Raw genomic sequence first — 27,475 nt, 5'->3', positions numbered from 1 at the left:
CGAGGCCATTGCTGCTGCGTGCAGGAGGCGACGATGCCGGGACTGGGCGCGTTGGCTCACGGGGACGAGACCCTGGAGCTCCAGGGGTGGGCGAGGGCCGGGGGGGCACACGAGGGCGAGGGTCTCCCCCTCGAGCATCCTTCCTCGGGGCAGCTCCCTTCCGAGGTTTGCGGGTGCCAAGGGGGCCAAGCGCCGTCCCCTCTGCTGCGCCGGGATCCTCTCTTCCCCAGCCTGTGCCGTGACGAGAGAGGCCTGTGGCGGGTCAGATCTTGCTGGATTTTGTTTACTTTCTCTGTAAAATTTCCCTAAACAGCATTGGGAAATGCTCCTTCCATGAACCTCATCGTGGCCGGAACTGACTCAGCTTTCTGCATGGAGAGAGTTCTGGAGACAAGCTCTCCGGCCTCGTTAGCTTGACGTCACGCTCGGCGCTGTTTACTGATGGACAACGTATTTTATTTTCATTTGCGCCTCACGTCGGAGCGGTGTGCGCAGAGCTCCCGACACATCCCCACCGGCCCCGCAGCAATTCGGATTTCTCTCCTGAAGGCAGGCATAAAGACAAATCTGATTTACCTCTCCCAGGCAGATGCCAACATCGTCAGAGCCCAAACTGCAAACCGGGCTGGTTTCTTGTTTGACACCGGACCTCTGACGGATCAGAGCCGAAGCGGGAGCAGCCACAGCTCACGCACTCAATTAACAGTCTGCTGATCAGCCGGGTCTCTCTCGGAGCGGCTGCAGATCACTTTTTACCACACCTATATACACCCACCCAGCAGCATCTCTCTCCCCTTTCCTCCCCTCCTACACAGAGCTGAAATAAATTTGCGGTTCTAAAACTGTTCTTTTTTTTCTTTGAACTCTTTGCATAAATAACCCGGTGCAGAGGGACCGAAATACCCATAAACCAGCGCTGACACTTGACAGGGATTCAAGGGCAGCTCTCGAGAACAAAGACAAGGCTCCCTTGTAAACAAGGCGTCAGTCACTTCCATTATAACAATTAGGCAACGTGATTGTTGGGAAACATCTCGAAGGCATCACTGCAAGAGCTAAACAAATCTGAGAGCAGAGTGTCGGTGGGCTCGGAAAGTCTCGGGGGGTTTCCAACTTTGCAGCCGTATGGAGCAGGTCCGTGTCCCGCCGCGTTCTCCATGATTCAGGGATCAAGGGATTCTCCCCGGCCTCGGCTCTGACCGGTACAGGGCAGGCGACGGCGGCCAGCCCGGCGCCCAAAACTGCCAGCCTCACCTCTGTCCTGGAGATAGGTTTTACAGCCCTACTATTGCTCTTCTGAGTAGGAGCTGACGTGCGCCGCCGTTTGCAATTTGTTGGGGAAAACAACCGCTGGCAGAAGTTCAGTACCCTGCTGTAACCCCAGAAACAGCCGCAACGGTCCTGGGAACAGCCCAAACCCGGCTCCGGCGGCCACGTGGGTGTCAAACCCGTGCAACACCCGTGCAAACCCACCCGTGCAGCGCAGCTCCCGTGCCCCCCAAGCAGCAGGGGCACGCTCAGCTCCGCGTACGCCTTGGCTTCAGCATGCAAAAAAACCCCAAAACCAATCCCCCAAAAACCCGTACGCAGCCCCCGGGCCCTGCAGTTCAGCCGGCCGGTGCGGGTGCTGCCGGCAGGCAGGGTAAAGGCAGGGCCCTGCCGAGGATTCGGGCTGCAGCGCTGCCCCAGGGACAGCAGCGGTGGCGGGAGGAGGATTGCAGAAATTGCTTTTCTAGCAGCTACAAAGCGAAAGCTGTCGGGCCACGAGAGAGGGTGACGGGAGGCAAACACCATCTGTTTTCTCAGAGGAACTCTTCTGTTACTGGAGGAATGAACGACAAGGCTGATAACACCACAATTTCGAGCTAATCTCCCACACGATTTACGTGTCGGTTGATTTCCTGATAAATCTCCACAGGCGCAGGCTGGGTGTTTCCCTCAGCTCTGATTATCCGTTTTCTTCTCTCCGCATTACTGGGATACATGTCCCCAAGCCTCGACTCACGCTGCTGCTCTTCCCGGAACACAGCCAGGACACGAACTGCCTCTGCCACGTGCCTGTTTCGTTTTGCCACGAGATTAAGGAACCGAAAACTAAATGTGCAGGTTTTCTGCTAGCAAAGCCTGTCCCTCTGAACTGGGACCTGACTCAGCTCCCTCTGCACCAAGCGGGTGCTTCTTTCCTCACCAGGGGAAACGCTCTTTTCGTTTGCTTCTGGGTGGATCACAAACCAGTACTGCATTTTGCAAATCCGAACTGAAAGCTGCCTCAGAAGTGGTGAGGGGTCAGAGCTGGGAACCAGCCTTACTGCTACCCAGCCAGTCGCTCCAAGCAGGCGAATAAGCAGCAGACGCAGCTCAAAACCAGAGTTCAGGCTGAGCGCGCTGGAGGGAAGGTGCCTTGCCATTTTTAACTCGCTCGCCTGCATCCTGGCACGGTGCCTCTGGGGTTGGGTCCCCATCCACGCTGCACCGCAGCACTCGCAGCATTGCACAGAGGGCACCCAGGCTTTTCCCCTGTGTCACGGTCCCAGGCAGACCACCAGTCCTGAGCCTTTGGCGAACCTCTGCCAAGCGCAGAATCTCCTCCGCACTGTCACAGCCCGTACCAGGTACCGCAGCTTGGCAGCTTAATGACCCGCCGAGACCCCTACGTTGCCCCGCGACGGCGCATTGCCACCATTCTGCCTCCATCCTGACCGCTTTAGGACCCCGCTCCCCGAGCCCCGCAGGATGCTGTGCCGTGCCATTTTGCACATCTGGCTCCCGATCCAGCGCCGACCCCCCCGTACACAGCCCCGGGCTGCAGCCGCTGTGGCTCCGGGAGCGATGGGGGACACCGAGGACCCCCAGAAGCCGGAGCAGTACAAAGGCACACATCCTGTCTGCCACCCCTTTTGCAGCAGAGGAAGCGGCTCGGCAGAGATTAGAGCCCTGATGAGGGGGGCACTTGAGTGCCGGGACGGGACGTGTGTCTGGTACCGTCGCCCGTGGGCTGGGTTGTGACAATGACCAGAGCCAGCGCCGCGTCCCAGCCCCAAGGCAGGATTTCCCGTGAGCCCGTCCCCTCGGCACCAAGACAATGAGCTGTCTGACAACTGGAGACGGCTCTGCCTTCACCCTTCTCTGGCGAGGGGTGCTCGGGGACCTTCAGGAAGATCAAACAGGAAATTCAGCAGAGAAAGAAAAAGGTTGTTCGTGCTTGAAAGTCTAAACTTTCATTGCCATGCTCAGTCTTGCTGACCCCGGGAGGAAGATGCTGAAGTCAGGATATTAAAATACTTTCCCTGGCTCCCGTGGAAATAGCAGGACGTGGTGAGCTGGTCTGCAGACACGATGGGTAGGTGCCATTTCAGGACGCTGGTCCTGCCGGCACGCAGCACCCCCTGACACGGCAGAAGCTGCCTGGCTGCGGGGTCACCCCAGCCCCCTCCAGCGCCCGGCTGGGCCCCCAGCAGACCCGCTTGCTTCTACCCTGCCCGCACGCTCCGAATGCACCATTTGCCTGCTGCCGCCTGCATCCTCGCTAGACACGGCTTTTCGGTTTTTAACAAGGCTTTCGGCTGCGCCACGTGCTCCGGCTGGCAACCTGCCACCAGCCTCTCTAGTAATTATCTCCCACTACAAGTGGGGAGCACCACAGTTTGAGTTTCCCTTTGCAAGGCGGCTTTGGGAAGCCTCAAGCAACAGGAGAAGCTCCCCGTGGCTTCTTTCCACAGCCAGCCTCCCCCCCATCCCCAGCCTCTCCAGCCCCCCCGTGACAGCAAGCATTTCACGCCAGAAGTCGATGTGTCCTCAGCTCAGCTTTGCTGAACGCAGGGCTTCTTTAAAAGGGTACTGGTTTTTAAAAGTGCCAGAATTTTCTGTTTCTGTTCTGTTTCTTACCAGGCATGATTTACTTACTGTAACTGGCTATTCATTATGTCCTCCACTGCATTATTAACTCAGTGATCATACATTTAGCAGAGAATTTATGAGAAATGAGGAGACATTCATTATCAGTAATACCACAAACTTTACTCTTATATGGTCTCCCTGTGCTGCTCGGCTCCGGCGGCTCCGGCAGCGTTCACACAGCCAGGCAGCTTCAGCACCTTCCTTCTGCCTGCGCAGGACGGTGCTGCTCTGCAAAGCTCCGTTTTTCCTCTCCCCAAAGGTCACAGTCCTCCTCGCTCAAGCCAGTCCAACCTGCACCCTTGTGTCACCCACCAGGACGGACGCCGCTGCCAGAAAGCCGCAGCAGGATCAGCGAGCGGCAAAGCTGTGTTCTCACTTCGCACCCTCGACGCTTTTTGCCGACTCCTCTTACTGCATCGACACCGTGAAAATTTGTTAACAATTTTCTTTAACTCGTCGGCAGCCTGTGCCGCCCTTAAAACCGTACGCTTCACGCCAGCTGCAGGACCGGCTCCGCTGTCGCCGCCTGTTGCGGGTTTTCCGATGCGTCGGCAGAACGGATGCGCGGGTTGTGGCGAAGGAGACGAGGCAGGAGGCGGTGGGAGCCCTACGGGGAGATGCCGAGAGACATCGGCTGCAGCTGAGTGGCAGGCGTTAATAAAAAATAGTCTTGCTCGCCTCGGCTGCAGTGCAGAATTAATGCCGTGCAGACTACACCTGATATAACCATGCCTGTCTTAGCAGCCCAGAAGCCAGCATCTAATTCAGTTTTCATAGGTGGGATAAAGAAAAGTATTAAATAGACACGGTGCAAATTTTTTTCTCTATTAAAAACTTCTCGGATGGAATTTAACCAGCTTAATCGTGTCTTCTGTTTTCTGAAAACCAATAGCATTTTTTCTGTTTTTCAGGCAGGCAGCTGTGTGAGCAGGATTGTCTGAGAAATGCCTTTACTTTCCAGCCGCCGAGCTGCAGTTAAAATCCATCCCACTGTACTGCACATCTGCACTGGGGACCACAGGACAAGTGACAGGGAACGCACGTGGCCAAGTTAGGCTCTCGGGTTTTGTAAGCAAAGGGCACGGCGTCCTGGCGTGAGATCTCAGACGAGTGTTCCCAGATGGTCTATTAAAGAAACAACAACCACAGAGAAACCCAACCAACAACCAACCAACCAGAAAAACCCAGGTGGAGCCTGTGCTGCACACAAACAGGCACGCGACCCAGGGCTGGAAGAAGCCGTAGGCAGGGAAGTTGGAGAGCCGGGGCAGGCTCTGCCATTTGCACAACCTGGATGTCTGACACATTCCCAGGAACTTGGATTCCACGAGGAACACGATGAACTGGTTCCTCTTTGACCCTACAGCCATCCCGTAGCTGTGTCTGCTGCAGAGCACTCCATCTCCGGACACATTTCCCAGCAGAGAGCAAACAGAAGGAGCCGCATTTCTGGTTCTTGAGAAGGGCAGGGATTCTCCAACCTCCATGGCCAGCGGAAGAAGCGAAGGCTGCGAGCGAGCCAAAGGTCGAGCACATGTAGCGAGGGAAAGGATGGGAAGAGAAGAGATGGCTGGAGGCTCCTGGGCAGTTCAGACTCAGATTTTTTCACTGAATGAGCTAAAGACCAAGCACTTATTTTGAAGGCAATAATTTCACTTTCCTCTCCTGTCCCAAAGCTTCTAGATGCCCGTCCAAAGGCTCAGTTTCTGAATATTTTGCATATGGCTGGGAAGGTCTGTCCCTAGGGGACTGCTGCATCTTTCAATGCCAACGTGGTATTAAAAGCCGTGCAGGCTTAGGCAGGCTAGTGAAAGGAAAGCTATGCAAAACATGCCCTAGCAAAATGCAAAGGCATCCCAGATTACCTTCTTTGGAGTGATACTGGACAGTTGCATAAATGCAGACAAAGTTCTCTGCAAGAGTTTGCGGGAAAGACACTGGCTGCCCCAGCTACCCCTGCCCCCAAGGGCAGCCCTGGCCTTCCCTCCACCTCCTGCCCTGGGGCCGCTGGCTCCTCGCAGGGGTTGGGGGGCTTTCCAGAAGCCCCTGCAGTGGCTCTTAGCTGGGCGAACACACTGCTTTACCTGCCCCTCTCGTGCAGCCGGGGCAGGCAGGATCCTCCAGCAATTCACGGCTCTGAGCCGGAGACGCCTCCGGGTCTGTTTAAACACGCTTTGCATCGCCAGCGGAGCGCAGACCTGAGTCACCATCCTTCCCCAATCTTTCCCTCCAGGAACTGTTTGCTCTGATTGCGAGACCCGAAGGCTTGGTTCAGCCTACAATAAATCACAAGCGCTTCAAAACCTTCATGGCCACGACCTGGGACGAGATGCCGGGGGGGGGGAGTGCTCGGCAAGCTGTGCTGCCAGATGCCCGCAGAAGGGCCCTGTGCACCCTAAAGCTCGGCACAAACCTGCTCGTCCGTCCCCCCCGACAGAAGAGCCCCCGCGGCTGGAGCACTCCAAACCCATCACGTCGTGAGAAGCAGAGCGCAATTAGGGATGTGGCTGAGCTGCTCTGCAGAGATGGCGGGGATAGGAATTAATCCTCCCATTAATGTGTGAAATGGCGCGTTTGCATTTCACAAAGCAATTATACAATAATAGCAGGAGAGCTGTGATAGAAATCGCATCTTGTCTGAAGTTTCGCTCCAATCCAACACATGAATAATTCCTTCTAGGCATTACTGGGAAAGCAGTATTAAAAGACCAGTGTAAACAAAAATTACTGGAAAAAACAGATGAGGCATACTTCATATCTCAGTCAGAGTTGAACGCAACTAAATTTATACAAAGTGGGCAGAGAAGCTTGAAGGGGCAAAGACATTTGTTACTGCTCAGTGCAAGATGAGCTCACAAGAAAACGCATGCTTCATCTTGGCAGCTTTCTGATGTCTTACTCCCAAAGCTTCAGCTTTATTCTCGGTTTCCATGGCAGATACTTTTCCGAGCTTGTATGTTCCACAAATATTGCTAATTTATTCTCTCCGCCATGTCTCTGCAAATACCTGCAGAATGATTCCGCGTGCAATAAGAGCGGTGAAAACCAGGCATACGTTAACGTGCCTCAGCTCTTGTTTTCGACTAGGGGAAACGGTGCCTTGCAAAAGAAGGGCTCGTTTTCTACTCGTTTTCTACAGCCACGAGATCACGGCTGATTTTCCGGCACTAATTTTTGTCTCAAATACTTTAAAGTGTATTACCTGTCCAGTGAAGCAAAGTACATTTAACATTTCGGCCAAACACTTTTTACAGGCAGGTTTCCCGCGCTCCAGGCAGCACTTTCCATCTGAGCAGGGGGGGACCAGCGATGTGGTCCTACAGCTTCCCCCTCGTCTTTCATGTTAATGGGAGTCTATAAAACATGAGGCTCTTTCACAGGAGGCAGCCAGATCAAAAAGATTTCCAGGGTGGATTTACCAGCCCTGCAAATGTTGAGCAAACAGTGGCTGATGTGTCATTCTCACAAATTCGGCAAGACTACAGCAAAGTGAGAGGCTTTTAAGTCTTTCTGGCAGAAAGAGAATCACAGGGTTTTGCAAAGTCGTTGTTTATACACTAAAGCACATAACAGCTAGCGCATACAAAAGAAATTTGGGAAACTCATAAAAAGTAACCCGCACAATGACAGCGATGCAGAACCAGCGGAAAAGAAATGGCAGGCACGTGCGGGGAGAGCTCGTGCAGGTAACGGCGGCGCGGAGCCAAGTCCCGGCAGCCGCGGCGATAGCCGGTCCTCCGGCGGGGTGCGGGCACGTGCAGGGCTGTGCCAGGGCGTGCCCAGCTCTCAGGGACCCATTCCCACAATCCCAGACAGGAAAGTGCTCAAAAACCGAAATGCAGCCCGCTCCCTCTCCGAAAGAGAAAAGCCTGGCAAGCTCCGGCCAGCTGGAAGTTCAGGAGAAGCTGGATGGAGCTGGGACTGCCAGTCGTCCGGGGGCCAGGCAGCAGCCTTGCCTGCTCGGTGCATTGCCCGGCGAGCAGCGGCTCACGGTTAATCCTGTTCTCTGCTCTGTGCCGGCACCAACGCCTGGCACATGGACTTGAGGAGCTGGGCACAGGAGAGGGGGGGGTTCGCAGGGGCTGCGCTCCTTCCACTCTGTCCGAAGGAACAGAAGTTTTAAAGGGAATGCGAAATGACAAGCAACTGGGTGATGTTACTTTGGATCTGCTCATTCCTGCGCTCAGAGATCACCTCCACAGATCTCCAGTAAATAAAGGAAACCCCCTGGGGTCATTGATCAAACTGGCATGGGGACAGAGGCTGTTTCTGGACTTCTTCAGTAAGGATGAGTAATAGGGGTCATCACCACAACCAGTAAACGAGCTGCATATTTCCAAACAGGGCCTCTGCAGCAGCCGGATGCTTCTAAGCCATTAACCAAAATACACTTATCTCTGGCTGTCTGGCCGTAAGGGACTTTCAAAGGCACTGCCACTCCGGGTTAGATTTAGTTGCGCTCAATAAGACCAGATTTCTAAGCCCAGCGCTCGTCAGAGCCGGCCCCTCACAGGCCACGTCCTCAGCGAGAGGGAATCGCAGCATCAGAACATCTTCGGTTGGAAGGGACCCACAAGTCCAACTCCCTGCTCCTTGCAGGACCTAAAACTAATCCATATGACTAAGAGCCAGTCCTCCCAGCCCAAGGGCTTGGTGTGTGCCGAGGGTGGGGTGGAGAGCACAAACTCTTTTGGAGCAGAGGAGCTGCACCGGTGAGCAGGAAATTCAAGAAAAAGGGTACTTGAGGCAGGAGCAGGGCAACAAACTGCTGGGTGCTGTTGCTGCAGCACAGCGTGAGCAGAGAGACTGTTACCCGCTGCGAGCGTTGCCGTGTGCGGCTGGGCAGCCGTGGGGTGTAACATCCCGGGGAAGTCACACCAGAGGACACTATGGATAAGCTGCCTTTGGTAAACCACTTGCCAAAATACAGCTTCGTGTGCACTAAACATGACCTGTATCATCTGGGAAGCAGCAGAAAGCGTCCCATGCCCACGTTTTGCTGCGTTGCTGTACTTCTGTCTGACTGAGACATAGACAAGCGCACGTCTGCACGCACAGGCTCACAGTTAACGCCTCTTGCCAGTATTGCAATAGTTCTCACCTGGAGGTTTACATGTGTATTGTATTATATATCCTGAACGCGGTGCTTTTCTACATGCAGCAAACGGCCGGGAGCAGATTTTGAGCTGTACGAGCTCAAAGTCCCACAGCGATGCTTGAAGTTGCATGACGCCTGTTCTGCAGCAGGACAAAGAAAAACCATCCCCATCGCAGAAACAGAAAACTTTTCATCTTGGCTGCACGGCAGAGGAAAGTTGGCAACTTAACTGTTAAACTTGCCTATGACTATTCAGTGCTGACATCAGCATGATCTCATCACTGTAACTTGAGCCATCCGGCTTTTTTCTCCAGACTGCCTTTAAATACCGGTCCTGGGAGCCAGCACAGCACAGATCCCTCTGACTGGACCGGAGGGCAAACCCGGCAGCACCCCACATAGATGAAAGCAAAGAGAAGCTACAAAACTCCAGCCATGTCCACATCCCTGCGAGTGAGCCCCTCGGTCCACGGCTACCGCTTTGACACAGCCCTGCGCAAGAAAGCCGTGGCCAACATCTTTGAAAGCATCAACGAAGAGTCCCTACAGAAACTCTTCAAAAACTCCGGGGACAAGAAGGCAGAGGAAAGAGCCAAGATAATCCTCGCCACCGACCAGGACTTGGAGGAGAAGACGAGAGCGCTAATGGCGCTAAAGCAGAGGCGAAAAGACAAGCTGCTCCAGTTCCTGACATTTCGGAAATACTCCATTAAAGTTCACTGAACTGACAAAGGGAGCAGAAATGGAGTCGAACGTTTCGGGACGGGACTGTCTGTGACCTCCTACCACCCTCGGCTGCCCCACGAGCTGCTGGCGGGACGGGGGACCTGACAGACCGTCCGCAGGGCTTCAGCCCCGCTGTGCACGCAGTGAACCGCGACACCGACGGCGGCAGCACCGGCACCGACGGCGGCGGCACCGACGGCAGCGTGGCAGCCAGAGGCTCCCAGAGGGAGGGCAGCTCCCGGCGGGATGGAGCAGGCTCCTCTGGGCGGCCGTGGGACCGAGCCGTGGCGGGACCCCGCGTCTGGGCACGACTCGAGACCTTCTGACGGACTCGGTGTTTACTGACTTCACCTGTGTGCTTTGCCTTTTCAAACTTGTTTCCTTAAAGTCTGAGCCCTTGCTGAGCCTCACCGCTGTGGTCAGGAGGGAGGTTCTAGGGGCTGATCAGCTACTGATGACGGATCACGCTGCATTTGTTAAAATGCACGTAAGTGCACCGTACAGGTGCAGTAAGTTCAACCTTCAGGGAATGCATTTGCTCTAGAGACACAGTATGCAACTGTACCTTTTCTTTCTCAAGCTGTATGTGTGCAGTATAAATTGTTTGCACAGAAGCAATAATAATGACATGTTTCCCTGAATTTACTGTGAAGTTCCTTAATATTTTGTTCACTTCCCATTAACACTAAAAATCTAAACATCGTAACTACAGTTCTTATTTGTATAGATTACAACAGCTATTAGACGAGCACTTCATGGTAATATTTTATGACATTCTTATATCAACTATAATTTATTGCATATGGCGATCTGAAATTTAATAAATTATGAAGTAAATAGAATTTCTCTTGTCTGAAATGCTCAATTCTTCTGGAGGACTGGGGTTATGCTTTATACATGGGTTCTGTTTTAAGAGCAGACTACCTGCACCTCTCCTTAGTTCCCAAGTGCCGATTCGGCAGCCAGCTGTTAGCGCCTGGAGCAGCCCCGGCTTCCCTGCGCTCCCGGTCCAGCAGCACCAGAGTTTGACCCACCGTTGCTGTGGCGACTCTGGCATCCCTAGAAAAACCGCCCCAAATTTAATGGTAAACCAGACTCAGCTGTTAATTTCCTCTATGTAATAAAGGAGAATTACATCTTTTGCAATAGTGTAACGGAAAAATCAGTTCAGAAAATGACCGGTTCTGAGCCACAGCGAGCGGAGCCGTTCTTCAGGCTCTTGGCATTCCTTGCAAAGCAGACCGAGAACTCGGACTTGGCTCCCCATCCTCCAAAGAAACAGAAGTGAGTTATGAATGCTTTGGCAGCAGAATTGGACTCAGTTTTTCTGCAGGTTATGCCATATCATCATGATAGAGTATGTTGAAAATACTTAAAAATAGCCAAGACTAGATATTTATAAGTATGTCCTCTAATAACCTGACGGTTCAGAAAAAAACCACCATTCCCATGACTCTGCTTAGAGCAACAAAGATAAAACAATTCAGAAGAATGATAGATCAGCTACAGGTTTTTTGCCTAGAGTAAAAAACTCCAAATGGCCTATAAGTCAAGGAGACTAGAACTAATACTTTAAATTACTTAATAGAATGGATAATTGTAATTATTTATAGCATGATGAAGCAAATCCAAGCATTCCCTGAGGGCACCACACTTGGGAACGCAATGCACGGTGTGCAGACCAGTGCCGGCTCCCCCAAGCATCCCAGCCCAGCACCGGCCTCCCGAAAGCAGGAGGTGGGAGAAGCGCCTGCAGCCTTCACCGCAGCTGGGAGGGCGAGAGGCTAGAGAGCCCCTCGGGGCACCCCTGGCCCCGTGCTCCCATCATCGCTCCCATCATCGTTCCCATCGCTCCCACGCTCAGCATCGGCTACAGAGACCTCGCAGGGGCAGGGGAGGGGTGACGGCACGGTGGTCCCTCCGCCCAGGAAGACTAGAGGGAGCTGGGGTCACTCCTGGTTCGGGATGGACCTTTCTGAAAGGACGTCCGAAGGCTTTTCAGAACTGCCCTCACTCAGGAAAATCTGCCTCAGCGTGGGATTCGGTCCAGATGCAGTTGCCAGTTTTCCGGCATTCGACCTGTTCCAATGCAGCGTCCCACATTCAGCTGCAGCTGTTTCACCCACTCATGACACATCCCCACACAACCAGCCACAGTGACACAAACCGCCTCAAACAGCTGTTTCCAAAAAAGGCCAAACGGGGCCGCTGAGCCCGCAGCCCAGGACACCGCCACATCGCCCCTCCCGCTGCCTCCACTCACCGCTCCGGGCATTTGGGATGCAGCTTCTTCCTCCCGCTCCGGTAGGTTTTCCCTTCAGAGCCATTTCTTGTGTTACAAACACTCAAAGGAGAAACCAGCGGGGCGATGCAGCCACAAATCCATCTGCCTCCGGGGTGCATTATGTGACAGGAGCCCGACATCCCTGCTGCAAGAGGATGCTCTGGGAGCCCCCGCCATGGGTCCCCATTAGCTTTCTGCTCTCCTGCTGCTTTCCAGTTCCAGACTGTGCCGCTGGCGCTTTGCTGGTGCGTTTCTCCGGACAGAGACATCCCCGTGCCTGGGCTGCAGCACGCGCCCGTGTCGGGACAGCGGCACCCTGACTCGTGCTACGATCCCTCCGGTTCCCTGTATCCACATCTGTCCTGATGCTACCAACAACCAGGGGAGCCCGGTGCATCATCTGCCAACTTTTTTTTCCTTGTAGAACGCCAATCTGAAGGAAGCCACGACTGCGGCAGACTGAGAGCAACACCGATTGAAGCGGTTGCTGCTGGCACGTCTTACGATTGCCCAGACACTCCTGCTCACAAACATTTGCATAACATGATTGATAAGACCCTGTGACTTAAGGACTTTATAGTCCCTCTTGTCTCATTACATCTAAATTATTGGCTCAAGTGGCATCCCTGATAAATAAGGCCGCTTACAAAAATGTTATGCGTTTATTGGATATTTACAGTGGAAAAAGGCAATTTTCCTTGGTCACAGCCTGTACGTGGTTTTGGCCGGTTTGCGCTTCGTGAACAGCAACGTGTCTCGCAGCAGGCTCAGGATAAATTGCAATTCATCGTTATGAAACTCTTGTCAACGACAGCTCGAGGTACAAACGTCCGGCCATTGCAGACTCCTCACGCTCATAGTGCTGCCTGCCCTGCCAGACGGCTGCACCACGGCCGGCTCAGAGCACCTGGACCCGACCCCGCCATCCGGCACTCGCAGCAGCCGTGTGCTCACAGGGGTACGGCCGGGTACCGGTGCCCACCCCGCGCTTTGATCGGTGCAGAAGAGGTGCAGGAGGGCAGGTCACCCGCATTGTGCCGGGCCCTTCCTGAGCGCTCGGTGCCGCAGACTCGGTGTCTGTCGGCGCGCGCGTGCTGCATTCATGAGACCGCCCGGCAGCGCTCCTGCCAGACGCGGGGCCCATTGTCAGCCTCCCCACGCAACAAACAGAGGAAAAGGCTGTTGAAGGAATTTCCTCCCTCCAGGAGCCGGGCGTTTCCATTAATTCTTCTCTATGAGTCAAACTGGCTGCACTGGGTGTCCTTCTGTCTCAGCATCCTGAGGAACATGCGTCTAAATAGCTAATTTTATCTAGCTTTTCTAATGCGCTGCCGTAGACAGGAGCACAGCGAAGGGGGTGGCCGTGCACCCCCAGCTCGAGCGGCCGTGCCGGTGGGCTCCCCGCCGCAGGCAGCTGGGGAGAAGCCACGGAAAGCCAGGACAGAAAACAAGCAGAAGCCTTTTTTGCACGAGCTCTGGTTTGACAAACTGGGGAAGGTGGGGAGCAGCTTGTAGGGTGTCGGCAAGAAACAGCCCCGAGCACAGCGGGGGTCAGGTACAGCAGGCAGTGCAGAGGTCCCACGGTCTGTCCCCCCATCAAACAGCCATCTCCATCTCTCCAAAAAACTACTCTGGCAATCATCCTGATGACGGGAAGATGTTGTCGGAACAAGTCAACTGTGCAGCTTAGCCTGCTGTCTGTGTTCAGGCAGAGATGGGGATGTTCCTCAGGGTCTGAACACCCCGTACTGTGACCTTCTAATTTCTGGTGAAATCGAACACACGTGACATGAGCAGAGTCCAAAGTGAAGCTGGACCAGACCTCACACGGCAGTGTTTGTGTGCGGAGGGACAGGGTGCTCCGGTCAATGGCAACTCCTCCTGGGCAAGTTTCCCTTCCACGCCATTGAGCAACGGGGCAAGTTAAAAATTGACCGTTCAGCTGAACTGCACGTCTGTTTTGCCTGGAGGTACGGACTCTCCTTCGCAAACAGGTGGTTCAGCACCACGGGTGCACCCGGGGAAGCACCTGAGCACGAGGCCCACCCGCCCCAGGGTGGCACAAGAGGAGAAGTCGGAGGATGCAGCAGCTCTGCTCGGGAGCGACAGGCGGTCAGCGGGAATTAAAAAGACTTTTCTGCTCGCACAGGTGAACTTCAGCAGGAACAACACCTAGCCGGTGCCGGACCCGACCAGCTCCGGTGCAGTACGGCACACCGCCCGCCCACGAAGGGCTCGGGGCAACCCCTGGCTCCCATGGGAGCCTGGAAAAGCACGGGGAGAGATGGGGTGGAGGTGGCACAGTGAGCAGAGGGACCCATCCAGCCTCTCCTAGACAAGGAGGAGTGCGACCACAGCGGTGCCCAGGCTGGCAAACCCAGCTCAGCATCAGAGGGTACAGGGCAGGACCATGGGCTCGTAGAAAAAGGCGCAGATGAAGCGTATTTCATCTGTGGCTGCAAAAGGAAAACCTCCACCATAAAGTATGTTAAATGTGAGTGAAGAGCTATAACGCGTGAGATTTATAGTTGGGTTAGTATGGTTTTCACGGAAAAGAGCTGGTCTGGGGTTTCAAAGCACGAATGCCTCACATGCAGCAAAATGATGCTACGGTGTCACTTTGAAGTGATAGACAAGGCTATTTAGGAGAAGAAAAGTCTCTGAAATTCTGTAGCCAACAGGAGATGGCACAGTTGCCATATATCTTTGCTAAAAAAATAAAAGTTAAGCTATGACCAGAATCTCAATACGCAGCCCTGGAAAAAAAACCCTTATGACCGCGGAGCTGTACACCGAATTGGTGCACAAGGCACAGCATGACGATGCTCTCTGCTTTGGTAAGCAGTGAAGTCATCCCTATCCAACTACAAGCACTTCAAGAGCCACCACTTACAAGGGATGTCAAGTTACCAAGACATTTCGAAAGCATCAAAACCTAAATGCCATCTCTTACAGGATTAGTTACTCTGTGATGTTTATCTGCAGCTCTGCTCTGCACAGGGGGCTCACCAGGCCCCTCCAGGAGGGCACAGAGGGGTTCGGAGCCGGGAGGGCTGGTACGGAGGCTGCCTGTGGGCTCCCTCGCATGCCGGGAGGTTTTTATGGCAGGAAGGGGGGGTCCGGGCAGTGAATCAGAGCTGAGCCAGCGAGCCGTCACCTCCCGGACTCCGGCTCCCCCGGGCGCCCACGCGCAGGGAGCATCATGGGCGCGAGTGGAAGCTCCGGTAACCCAGCAACAGCTGGGGCTCAGCATCGCATCCTCCTCCGTGGAAAACTCGCATCCTCCGATGAGCAAGCACGGGCCCAGGGCTGGGTGGGCTCACTGACTCACGCTAGAGCAACCGGTTCCCAAAACACCCAGGTGGAAACAACATGGAGCAGCTCCCCGGCGCTGTGCTGGTCCTGCCGAGCCCTGCCTGCTTCCTGCCCCCCTCCCACGGGGCGCCGCGCTGCCGGACCAAGCCGGGGTCCGCCTCCGGCTGTGCCCCCTGGGCCAGGACCCCATCACACTGGGGGAAGATACTGCCCATGGTAGCAAGAAACTGTGAATGCTCGGAAGAGGCTGAGAAGATGCAGCAGTGAAGCTTTTCAGGGGGTATGTGGAAGGTCCCCCAGCCTGCCCAGCCCAAGGCAAAGCCCTTCCCAGGAGCTGCCCCAAGGGTGGGGGTTCATCAGTGCTGGGGGTCCCTCGGCTGCCCCAGCCGCACACCGACCGTCTATCCTGATCCCAGCCGTCAGAGATGTCCCACACGCCTGGGGCAGCAGAGATGCACCCAGCCCTTGCCCGGGGAGGGGACGTCCCTTTCACACGCACCAGCCACGCTACGGCTCGGAGCAGGTCCCGGCACCGCGGCTCACGGGCCGGCTTTCGTGGCACCGTGGTCCAGACAGGGCTCCAGCCCCCCACGGCACACAGCACCCTCCCGGGAAATGCACCCGACCAGGCAGCTGCACCGGTTTCTCCTGCTCCGTTCCTGCTGCTGCTCCCCCACAACATCAGAGAAAAATTCCATTTTTTTAAACACCCATGCAGAAGACAAAGTGGATTTCCATTGTCTTTGCAAAGTAAAGGTGCTCTTATGCCTCAAAGAAGTAGACAAAAACTTGCATATAAATATCTCGCAATGCCTTGACACAGTTCAAGGTACATTCCCCTCCTGCTGCCGTTTCTGCTTTGACATTGCATAATTGAAAGGAAAGAGAAAATTGTCAAATTATGTTTCCCAGATTGGATGTATTCTCCAACTGGGTTTGGATTTAAAATTCACCTGCCGTCCTGAATGGTAAAAAAGTTCTAATCCAGACACGTTTTTTTTCCCTCTCCCTCTCTCTGAACTGTAAAGTACGAGACACAATTTATCATTTCACAAATGTGCTAGAGAGCCATCAGACCCTTTGCCTCTGCCAAAATTTTGGGGAGGCTCTGATTTACATCCAACCACCCTTGCCCGAGTGTCGTTTTCCGAGCCCATTTGCAGAATGACTGCACAGGGCTGCCAGAGAGTTCAAGGACAAACCTACAATTCAAAGGCATATCGAAATCTTGACCCCAGCGAAGTCCATGGAAAAAATCCAGGCGACTTGAAGGATTTTGTACAGAAGTAAAAACCTTGACTATATTCTGCAGAAAGCGCTGCCAAACATATTCTGGTTTTATCCTGATTCTAACAATAAGCCTCTTTCTAAATACTGAGTCGTTTAGCTGCAATAAAGAGCACGCAAAAATGCATTATGATGGTGGGGAGACATTTATCAAAGCCAAGGACCAGGTTTTCCCTGGCTAACTGACCAAAAAGTAAAAAGGCTTTTTTTTTTAAAAAAAAAAAAGGTGAATGAAACATTATCTGCTTTCTGAAATTAATTATCTACAGGTCAGATAGAAAAAAAAAATGGCCCGTGTTACCTTGAACCACCCTCCCCAAGATGCTTCCACACAAAAACATACAGTACATTTCTGCTTGCTGTAGCATTGCAGGCCCCCTCCCTGTTCCGCCCTTTGTTGCTCACCCATCAACAGCCGTTCCCAACCCCACGCGCTTGCAGAAATACAGCGTGTCGCTGCTAGCTTGATCCCTGCTAGAAAGGGCGTCCCGCATGAAGCAACATGCATCTAAGCAATTAATACTCAGCTCGGGACATTTTAACAGCCTGTTCCCATCTGCCTGCATAAACTGATACGCATTTATTTCCTGTCCATTAAGCGAAAAGCTTTTACATTTCTCCCCCCTCCCTATATTTTTCTTACAGCGATTCGCATCAGTCGTATATTCAGCCCTGCAAAAACCACGCGCGTGGTGAAGAAGAGCAAGCACGCAACGGGGTGAAACTCGGGACCGCGCTGCCTTTCAGGCGCACGGCAGCCGCACTGCAGATGCGGGAGCCTGCCCGGTGCGGCGTGGGTGATGGGATGCAGAAGGTTCGTTCTGCTTCAGGGAGGCCATGCCTGCAGCCAGGCTTCGCGCGGGCACGCACCGCGCAGCCCCAGGACTCGGCTCGCAGAGCTCATGCGGGATTACAGCCGGTTTCGCTGGCCACTGGTCGCAGATCCGGGACAGCCCGTGCCTCTCATTTTTAGGCAGGTCATTAGCAGCCAGGTGCGAGCGTGGGGACGGCTTGTGGGGGGGGGGGCAAAGGGGAGGCTCGACAACCTCCTTCCTCCCACACCACAGGTGGGAGCAGGTAAGCCTCAGGTAGCAAAACTCTCCAGCGCGCAGGAGCGGAGGGCAAGCTGCCCACCACGTGTCTGCCCGGGTGAGCCCGCAGCACTTCCCGGCTGCACGGAGGGGCCACACGGAGGGGCCGCACGGAGGGGCCGCATGGAGGGGCCGCGCTGTTTCGGTCTCTGCAGCTGGGAGACCTCGGGTTTATGGCAGTTCATCCCTGTCTGTGTCCCCCCCCTTGGATCGAGCCTCCATAAACCCCTCCCGGCGTGCTGCCAGGCATGTCCCCTCGCTCCCAGGAGTGCTTGTGTTATAAACCTTTACACGCTTGATTGCAGGGCTTGCAGTTTGCCATAAGTAAATAAATTAGGTATAATTTAATATTTGATTATAAGATTTACTGTTCTATTCTTTACAGCTTCTCAGGTGGATGCCCAGTAATTGAGCTAAATGAAGAGCCCCATTAATTCCTGGCAGCGAGGAGTGGCTCCGGGTGCCGGCTGCGGCGGGCAGCGTGCGGCAGCGCCGGCTCGGGAAACCTTCCACCACTTCCAGCCTGTTCCCAGTCCCCCGGCATGGCGGGGGTCGAGGCAGCCGCTCTTCTGGCTTTAACGGGGAATTATTGTTCTTTGCCTGTAATTAATGCGCAGAGCCACACGCACCCGCCACGGGGCTGAGCAGAGTCCGGAGTCGCCTCACAGACACCCGGGTTATTTTGGCACAAAACCCCAGGGGTGACCTGAGGTCGGCTGTTGCAGACCAAAATTTAGCTTTGCTGTTACTTTTGAAACCCTTTCATTTTGAATAATGCAAACTATTTTTAATAAGATATTAAAGCTAAGTCAAATACTTGAACTTGAAACGGTATCCTAATATCTTTTAATAGTTTCCCAGTGCTGAATCATGTTGCGTACCCGCCAAGGCTGCCTTACGAGCTGGGTTTAACCCCCCCTTCCTGCTTTCAGCTATGCGTAGCAGGTTTTGCTTACTACGAAATTAAAAATTTCACCCTTTGGTGTACTGTTTTAGCTCTCTAATCATGTTAATCTTTGTTGCAACACTATTCTCCGCAATCTGTTGTGTAATCAGCATGTTTGGGTCCTTCTCCAGAAACGGTTCAAACACGGGCCTTTAGACTGATTACTCAAAGTACCGTCCTATGGGAATTATATTTACAGCACGATCTCTTCCCAGGAAACATCAGATAAAAGTCCGCAGCCATCAATGCCAGGGGAAAGCTAATAAAATCATTCCAATTTTGTACTTGTTTTTTTCAGGGCTTGGCTAGTTCAGTTTATCGAGTCCCGAATGCTGCCCCGTGCCGCTTTATGCCAATTCTTAGTTTAACCTCGAGCTGTCGCTCTGGAGAACGGAGGGGGACGGGCTGGAGCCCCCCCCCCATGCCCTGCGGATGCCTCCCGCTCTCCCGGCTGTTCCCGTGCGAGTCCCCTGCCCCAGGACAGGCAGGGACGGGCAGCTGGGCTCTGCCGCTGTCCTCGGGCGACGGCCGACGCTTGCACGGGTGCTCTTCGTCTCGCCACCGCAACCCTCGTGACCGAGCTGTCCCGGGGATCTTTCTCAGAAACATCTCATTTAAAGTAACCAAACAAGCCTCCTCGGGAGATAGTGCCCTTGCTCTGCTGCTGACTGAGCTTTGACTAAGCAAACCAAAATGATCTTTAGCTGAGGAAAACATCACCGAATCTGTTCTGGCCTGGACTTACCCTTAGGCACCCCCTTACACAGGCAAAGTCCCATCTACCTGACCAGGACTTCAGGTTAAACGTCAGCTGGGTACCGAGCACGACAGCACCCGGCCAGCCATCGCACACCTTCCTATCATTTCTATCGTTTGCCTTTCACACCGGTGACGTAAAGCAGGAGCGCTGTGCGTGAACGCCTCTCAGCCCAGCCCCGCGGGCTCCTCTGCCGCTGCTGGGGCATCCTCGAGCCCTGCCGCCACCACGATGGCCGCACCACAGGGCAATCCCGGCTGCTCCGACCACCGCCATCTCCACACCCACACTGCGCTAGTTTTCTCTTTCGATTCTTTTTCAAGCTAGCTGTAAACACACAACCGAAACAGCCAGCAATTTACATCTTTCCCCCTCCACGAGAGATATTTAAAACTGAAAATACCTTTTGCATATGAATAGTGCGTTAAGTCAGAGTGTCCCAAGTCCCCTGCAGTAAACTTTGATCCTGGAAAGGTTCCAGAAGTAGCCGTCCCTAAACCCCACTGGCTTTCCAGCCCCTCCAGCCCACCCAAGGAAACAGTCCTCTCTTCTGCTAGATCACTTCACGGGGTTTTGACCTTCCTTTGATACTGAAAAACTGATTTACCAGGGTAAATCTTGGTTTGAAAACTAATAAACATTTCCCCCTGGATTCATACTCCTAACGCAGCCCACGCAGCCTGCAGAGGAGGGAAGGGTTCAAGCGGCTCCTGGTTTGCTGCTGGGCACCGCTCCCCCAGTCACCTTGGGATAACCCGGTAAACCTCCGCATCGGGCTCGTCACCGGTTCCCAGAGCCCCTGCGGGGAAGTTTTAACATTTTTAATAAGAGATCAACCTCCTGAGCTGCGGATGCTCTGCTGTTACAAGCCGTGGTGCTAATACAGGCAACTTGCCGCGCGCGCAGTGACTATCAGTCCGTGAATGCCGTCGCTCTCCCTCTGCCTGTGCTTTTGGGGCTGCCCGAAAGTGCCTCTCGGGTTTGCTGCAGGTTTCCTCTGTTGCAGACTGGGGGAACACCGACAGCTCTACCTGCCTCCCACCCTCTCGTCTGAGTTTGTAATTTGAGTTTCGGGCATGGGACCCAGATCAGATCCTGAGGTTTTGCTGTCCCTTACCTAACAAATTCCTAATAATAGTAATTTTAGATTTTAATCCTTGAGCATGGGTAGTCCCACATTTCTCTGTAGGGCTGGAGAAAGTCCTGAGCCTCTGGAAGAGAGACCAAACGGAGAAAATACTCCGCGTGCAACAGACTCCCACGGGCAGGACAGAGGAGGGAGTGTGAAAGCAGTAACATTTCTAGATCAGAAGTGCCATTTGAAGGTATTCGTCTCCACACATCTGTGTGGTGTCCAGGTCAGTGGGATCAGTCTCTGCCTGCCTCGCCCCATGCTCCGGGGCGCTGCAGGCACCCACCACCCGCACCCATCCCGCTGCCGGGGTCTCCCGACACCCCGGAGCCGCGTCTGGTCGCCTCGCTTAGCCCAAAGGCAGCTGAGCAAGTTCAGTTCGTTAAGGACCAGTTAATTCCCTCCTCTCCGCTGCCTGCCTGGCACCGTGCTCAGCGGCTCACGCCGGCGCTGTGAAACCTCCGGAGCAGCCCCGAATGCGGCAGCAGAAGCTGGGGAGTGGGGCCAAAAGGGATCAGCTGGGCTGGGTGATGCTTTTCAGAAGCGTGGCGGGTGTAAAGCAGCCTGCGTACGCATCCTGAGCGCTGTGGACGGGTGTTTGAGGATTCCCCCTTTCTTCCTGTTAAGCAGTTTTATTTTCTAACAAAACCAGCCGTTTGGGCAAGCTGGAAACAATTTTTCCAGCTCGCGGCGGTGCCGCCCTCCTGTGGCTGGAGAACTGCTCGAGTTGGAATAAAACCAGCCTAAAAATCTGATGTTGTCACATAACCAAGTAAATAAAACCTACAGTTATTGCCTTGCCTTGGGTCTGGCAATGCTAAATACGTCAGCTTGGCATCTGAAGCCACAGCAACTCAGCAGTAATGCGAGAAGAAGGCTTATAAGCTGAAGGGGGTTTTATCCTCGGTTATTGTTGTGATCTTTTAGCTCAGCAACGTGATGCTGCTGCTGCAGAGGGTGGAGACAGCGTTGAGAGAGAGGGTACGTGGGTGGGATGCACACTGCTCTGCTACCGGCACACCTCACCGGCCCGGAGCTTTTACTCACTGCTGTGGTTTTGTATTGCCACGGTGGAACTTAACACATAGAGACAAACCTTAATTTAACAAGTTCTGCGAGCAGCGTTTCTCCAGGATGCATTTAATGCAGACTGCAGCCATCACGTTGATGAGCTGTGAGGTCTCAGCCTCACACACCGACGCTGCCTGATTCATCCCCTCCGAATGGGAAGGAGCCCAGAGACAACATAAAGACTCGGGGCCCAGCCCAGCGCTGCGGTGCCAAGCACTGCTGCTTACTCACCGAGGGGGTGCCCGAAGACTTGCAATGAGTGCTAGCAACCCAAGGACATATGCAACTCATTTGCTGGGCAGGATGGAAGGAAATATAAATTATATGACTTATGTAAAGGAAAACCTGGAGATGAGCTGTACTCCCAACACTGCCCTCACTCTGCCTTCCCGAGACACTCCGCACCCCAACGACTCCCTCCAGGTCCCTCCTGGGGACACAGCGGGGTTTTGCAGGGCTGGACGCAGCAGGATGCAATAGATGCCCATCTCCTGAGCGTGCACCACGCCGTACCGGGCAGGGCTGAGCACCCTCCCTGCTCCCTCAGCTCTCCGGGTAAATGCACATCTCCCGACAGGCAAACCCTCCTCCTGCCATCGGGGCTTGGCCAGAGGTGCAGGCAGGATTGAGGGGTGAGGAACATTCCTCTGCTCCCTGCTTCGGCGCGTCTGCCTAGCAAAGGCACCAGCTGCAGTTGGAGCCGATGTTTGAAAAACACAGCCATATCCTCAGGAGGAAAGCTCGGAGATACCTGTACGCGGTGCTGGAATAACAGTTTGCCTTCAGAGATGAGTGGAAGCAGTTATTTTCAGTCCATTAAAACCTGCTGCTGCAGAGCCCTTCACCTCGCGAGGTGGCGTACCCTGCCAGGCTCAGCAGCGAGCCAGCAACCGGTCCGCCATTAATCACAGGCTATTACTCTAACTTCATCAAAACATATATCTGCTAGTAGCACCGATGATTTCCAAATTACTTTGGGCCAGGTAACACCAGAGTAAGGTGGACATGACTAGCCTGGACACGTTTACCGGTCCCACTAACTCCCACCAAGGGCGACTGGCTCTGTAAAGTTCATATACACCAAAAAGTTTCCAGGGCAGGGGGGTTTGGGATAAATTCTTCACCCCAGTGACTCACCAACTTCTGCAACACGTTTTGGGTTTCCACCTTTTGCTATGGCAACAGCAAATGCAACACATTTTTGTAGGGTGTTTCATATAATAACCCTTTGCTAAAGCCACTCGAATTGCTGAAGAGACCGTGGAAAAAGCATCACAGCCAGTGCCCCAGCGAGGGGCAGCAACCCACACAGCTACAGAGCCGGGCTTTGGAACAACATACAGCCACATCAAACATTTTCCAAAAAAGCCGACAAAATGCAGGTACCGAAGCTGCTGCCGCACCTTGGACATTGATCCAAGGCTACCGGCACCGGCGAGGCGGCTTTCTGCTGCAGAACAGGAATTGCCAGAGGGAAGGGCAGGGCTGGTGAACAAGCACACGGTAGTCACAGGCAGGGAAAGCGGCTGGGCGGCCGTGGCGGAGGAGCTGGGAGCCCACCTCCTCCGCCTGCCCCCAGCACTGCGCCGGGACCGCGGCAATTGCTGCCGCCAACGTCTCGGGAGCAAAAACCTGTGTTTCACAGACTCGTCTCTGCGTCTGACGTAGCAGCCAAAAAGGGTCTCTAGCAAAGTGGGTGACTGACGAGGCCAGTGACGCAGATGGGATGTTTTGTATATTGAGAAGGTAAAAAACCAAAATATGTAGGAAAATACTCAGTCAGTCAATAACCCAGCACAGGAGTTCTCTCTTTGCATTCCTAAGGAAAGATACACAGATTCTTTCGTTCCAAATAACCCTTTACGCTTTTTTCTAAAATATATATGATATCAATGCAACTATAAATCAGCAGCACACATCTAAAGGCAGCGACAGCCCGGGAACGCATCCCGATGCCCCTTTGACAGCTTCACCCGCCACATCCTCGCCGAGGCTCGGCGCAGCCAGCGGTCGCTCCCTGACGCGCGGTATGAGAGGGGACCGTGTTCAGCAGGAGCCGAGCCCCGGCATTTCACGGTGACTGCACCGGCCTCAGCCCCAGCGATTCGAGGGAGTTACTCGAGGCCCCTCTGTGGACACGTAACCCGTCAAAAAGGGATTTCAGGCAGAAGGAACAGTTTGCAGGGATGTTAGCTCAGCTCATCGCTGTTATTTTGGTGCGAGCAGGGAGTTTACGGTCACCCCGAGCGGGTACATGTCTTTGTTTATTCTCATGCTAGCTTTGGGTTTTCCACTTTGAGAAACAAAATCTCTCAGAACAGCTAGCACAAAGACTGGGAAGCCAAACGTAAGCACGTGAGCTACCACAGCACTCGGCATGACCCGAGGAGAGCAATGACTACCTTGGGAGACCAGCCCTGCTCCGGGCAGGTAGAGCCCTGGAGCCCACCAGCACCCCCGATTGCTGCCAGCATCACCCCCAATTACTGCCAGCATCACCTCCAGTTACTGCCAGCATCACCCCCAATTACTGCCAGCATCACCTCCAGTTACTGCCAGCATCACTTCCAGTTACTGCCAGCATCACCCCCGATTGCTGCCAGCATCACCCCCGATTGCTGCCACCATCACCAGCCGTAGCCCACCCGGCCAGCTGTAACCCTGGTTATTCTTTAAAAGTGACACGTGTGCTTTTATTACTCTCTTCCTCAGCTTTCCCTGCCTGACACCAGTTCTCCCACCTTTTCCCAAGGGTGCACACAGTAGTGACCCCACAGAATAACAGCAAGCAGCAGTAAAAACCACTGTAGCATTCAGCTAAGCAGCAAGTGAACCTGCACGGGGGTTTCTTTGGGAGCACCACGGAGAAACAGGGACAAACCAGCTGCCAGGCACATTGCAATACACTTTATTCTCTACAGCCCAGGTTAACTCGTTCAGCACTTAGCCCGTCACGCACTTGTTTGTTTGCGATTGCCCCGGTTTATTGCCCAGCAATTATGCCACGCTGATACCCGATGCCCGGCAACCAACCCTGCGCAGTGCTATGTCAACGTGCGTACAGTCACTCGTTGCAGACGTGCTTCGTTAGCTTCCACAGGTTAAAGGCTAGCCGGATCTCTGCAGCGAGCACTGCTCGAAGCAACCAAAAATTATGCAACCTCTCCCCAAGAATGTGCATGTTTTATGAGGGTTATAAATTGTAAGGCACCAGTGTTGCATCAACAAAATCCTGCACGGATTCAGAATTAAAAGCACCTTTGATTCACTTAAAGGGACATGTCAAAGCCTCCCGTAATTGTGATAAATCCCATTCTTTCATCTGAGAAGGTGACATTTCATGGCAAATAAGCCCAAGAAATTGAGTGGAACAAGGAAGAGCTTCCTGTTTTGTAAGCAATTTCCTATAACGAACAGAGCTCGGCATGAAAACACTAGGCTGCATGACTAGTGCTCAGCTTTTTTAGGTCTTTGTTGATCCCAGGCAGGCAGATGGAATTCATCACAAAAAGCTAATCAGGGACACTGAGACCTAGTTGCATTTACGGGTAGAAAAATCTCAGGTTTGGGAGTTATTAGAAACCTGCCTCTCATAAGCACGTTGCTCGCACGTTTACAGACCATTTCCCAGACAAACCGTTCTGCTCGGGCCTGGCAGCAAAGACCAAGAGGGGAGCGATGGGATTTGGGCCCAGGGGTCAATTAACCCGGGTCTGTCCCTTCCCAGAGCCAAGAGGAGTTCCATCATTCCAGCAGTCAGAGGGGTGCATGACCCGGGGAGAAGGCCAACGAGCACGCGAGTAACTTGGTCTTTAAACCATCAGGCGCCGCACTGGTGTGTCCCCCGGGCAGACGCTTCCCCCAAGTTCCTGTGGTTTGGAGGTCAGGCTGAAAACTCCCTTTGTCCCCTAGAGAAGGGAAGAAGCCCTGCAAGCCTCCAGGATCCCCACAAACAAACACCCAAATCACCAGCCAAAACAACCGTGCCAGGGCTCTGAGCCGGGCAGCCTCTACCCAAAGGAACCAAAGCAACCCCAGATGTTCTAGGGACAGAAGAGAGCAGGATCTGACTCCAGAGCTGCCCTCACCTCCTTGGCTCTTCCGAGATTCTGCCAAACCTTTTACTGCTCCAACTTCCCCCTTGTAAAGGGCGAGAGCCTCCTGCTCCCCACGGAGGCTGGTGCCTCTCAAGGAGCTGGTCTCCAACAAGCTCTTTCCAGCTCGGGGTCCCCCGGGGTCCCCGCTGACCACCAGCTGTATCACAAACTGCACAGCGTGTCCCGGGCAGCCAGCAGCACCCATGGGGGTCTTGTCTCTGCGCAAGGAGAAACCTCCTTTGAAAGGAAATCAGCTTTACAGTGAGCAAGGGAGAGTCCTGTGCAAACAGGCTGCCTGAAAGTCCCCGTGGAACCTCATCCAAATCCAAACGAGCTTGTAGAGAGAGCCAGAACATGAGTGTCCTTACCGGGTCCTGCAGTCCCAGATGGATCCTGGCCCTCCATCACTGCCTCCTCCTCCTCCTCCTCCCGCCGGTGTCGGCATCGGTCCCCTGACGTGCACGGCTGGAGTCGGTGCGGGGCAGCAGCGATGCCGATGCCGCAGCACGCTGGCGTTTGCAAATGCCCTCCCTGAGGCCGTGCATCCCCGGGAGAGCTGTGCCTTTGGGAAAGGCCAGGAAGGGAGAGGAGGAACGGCTTCTTAAAGGAGAGTAGGTGCCACAAATATTGCCTTTTATTCTGCCTGCCAGTTGCGTTCTGGCAGCTGGTGTTTTCCATACGTTTGTATTTACTGCTACCTGACAAACAGATTTCTGGGTAAGGTGTGATGTGCCCGATGAGCCTGTGGCACGAGCAAACCAAGAGCTGTCTGGAGGTGAGAAAGCAGGGCTGGTGGGGTGTTTCCATCCCCTGACCAGGTTTACTGTGAGTACCTCCACAGAGCTTGTATTTCATTAACGTGCCCCTCCGTACATGTGGATGCTTAAACTAGCCCTGGGAACCAAACGCAGAAGGGGAAACAATTTGCCAAAAAAGCCCATTTGCTTCAACGCTCAGACAACTGCTTCCACATCAGCCTGGGCAGAGCTTTCTCCTGCTCTGCTCCAACACCGCTCCGGCGGGATGCGCACCGGGAGCCCCGCTGCCTTCCCGGCGGGACGAGCAGAGCTGCCCACGCCGCGCTTCAGCCAAGGGGCTGCCGCGTGTCGGGGGCTGCCGGGCATCGGGGGCCCGTCGGAGGCTGCCAGCCCGGCAGCGAGCCGCCTTCAGAGGAGCCTTTTTTGAGTTCTGGTAGGTGGAATTGCAAACAGGAAAGTGCTGAGCCAGCTGGGAACAAGCTGTTCGCCTGCCCCTGGGTCTCCCTCCCAGCAATATTTTAATTCCAGCTCAAACTGCCAAAAAAAGGAGCTCCTTAATCAGCAAACCCGGGAGGAAGGGCAGCTCCCATTCCTGCACGCCGCGGCAGGGCGTCCCTGCGGCCGTCCCTCTCCCTGGCCACCACCCTTCCTTCCCCTGCAGCCGCGATGCCTGTGGCCATACTTGTGCCAACCGTGCAAAAAACCCTTCCCGTGTCCTCACGATGGCCGGCACACGCTGAATCTGCCAGGTGCTGCTGCAACTCTTGGTCTTCCCTCTTTCCCCCAGAAAGAGGTGCGGCTCTGGAGGAGCATCAAACGGCCCGTGAGAGCTGCAAATTTCCCTGGTTCATGCTCTTCCAAGAAACTCATTCTTTGTGGTTTATCAAACCCAGAGTGTTTCCAGATAGAGGACAACAAGCTCCCCCAATTATGCTTTGCCATTCATCTGATGTTTTCATTATCCCCGATGCAGTACCCATCAAATATTGTCTTGTACCGAAAGCCATTTCTGTCAA

The 27,475-nt window shown here is 54.1% G+C and overlaps 2 protein-coding genes across 2 annotated transcripts in view; one reads left to right on the top strand and one right to left on the bottom strand.

The window, feature by feature from the left end:
- Window positions 1–27,475, bottom strand: part of ZMAT4 (zinc finger matrin-type 4) — a 179,750-nt gene that overhangs the window by 16,926 nt on the left and 135,349 nt on the right. The window lies entirely within an intron of this gene.
- TCIM (transcriptional and immune response regulator) lies at window positions 9,337–10,563 on the top strand. Its single transcript, XM_010306099.2, has one exon. It carries the CDS (start codon window positions 9,398–9,400, stop codon window positions 9,716–9,718), a length of 321 nt encoding a protein of 106 aa, XP_010304401.1. The 5' UTR covers window positions 9,337–9,397; the 3' UTR covers window positions 9,719–10,563.

Source organism: Balearica regulorum, chromosome 27 (genome assembly GCF_011004875.1).
Source record: "Balearica regulorum gibbericeps isolate bBalReg1 chromosome 27, bBalReg1.pri, whole genome shotgun sequence".
Taxonomy (NCBI): Eukaryota; Metazoa; Chordata; class Aves; order Gruiformes; family Gruidae; genus Balearica; species Balearica regulorum.
Note: the sequence above shows the minus strand (reverse complement) of the source record. Positions and strands in the feature narration are given on the sequence as shown.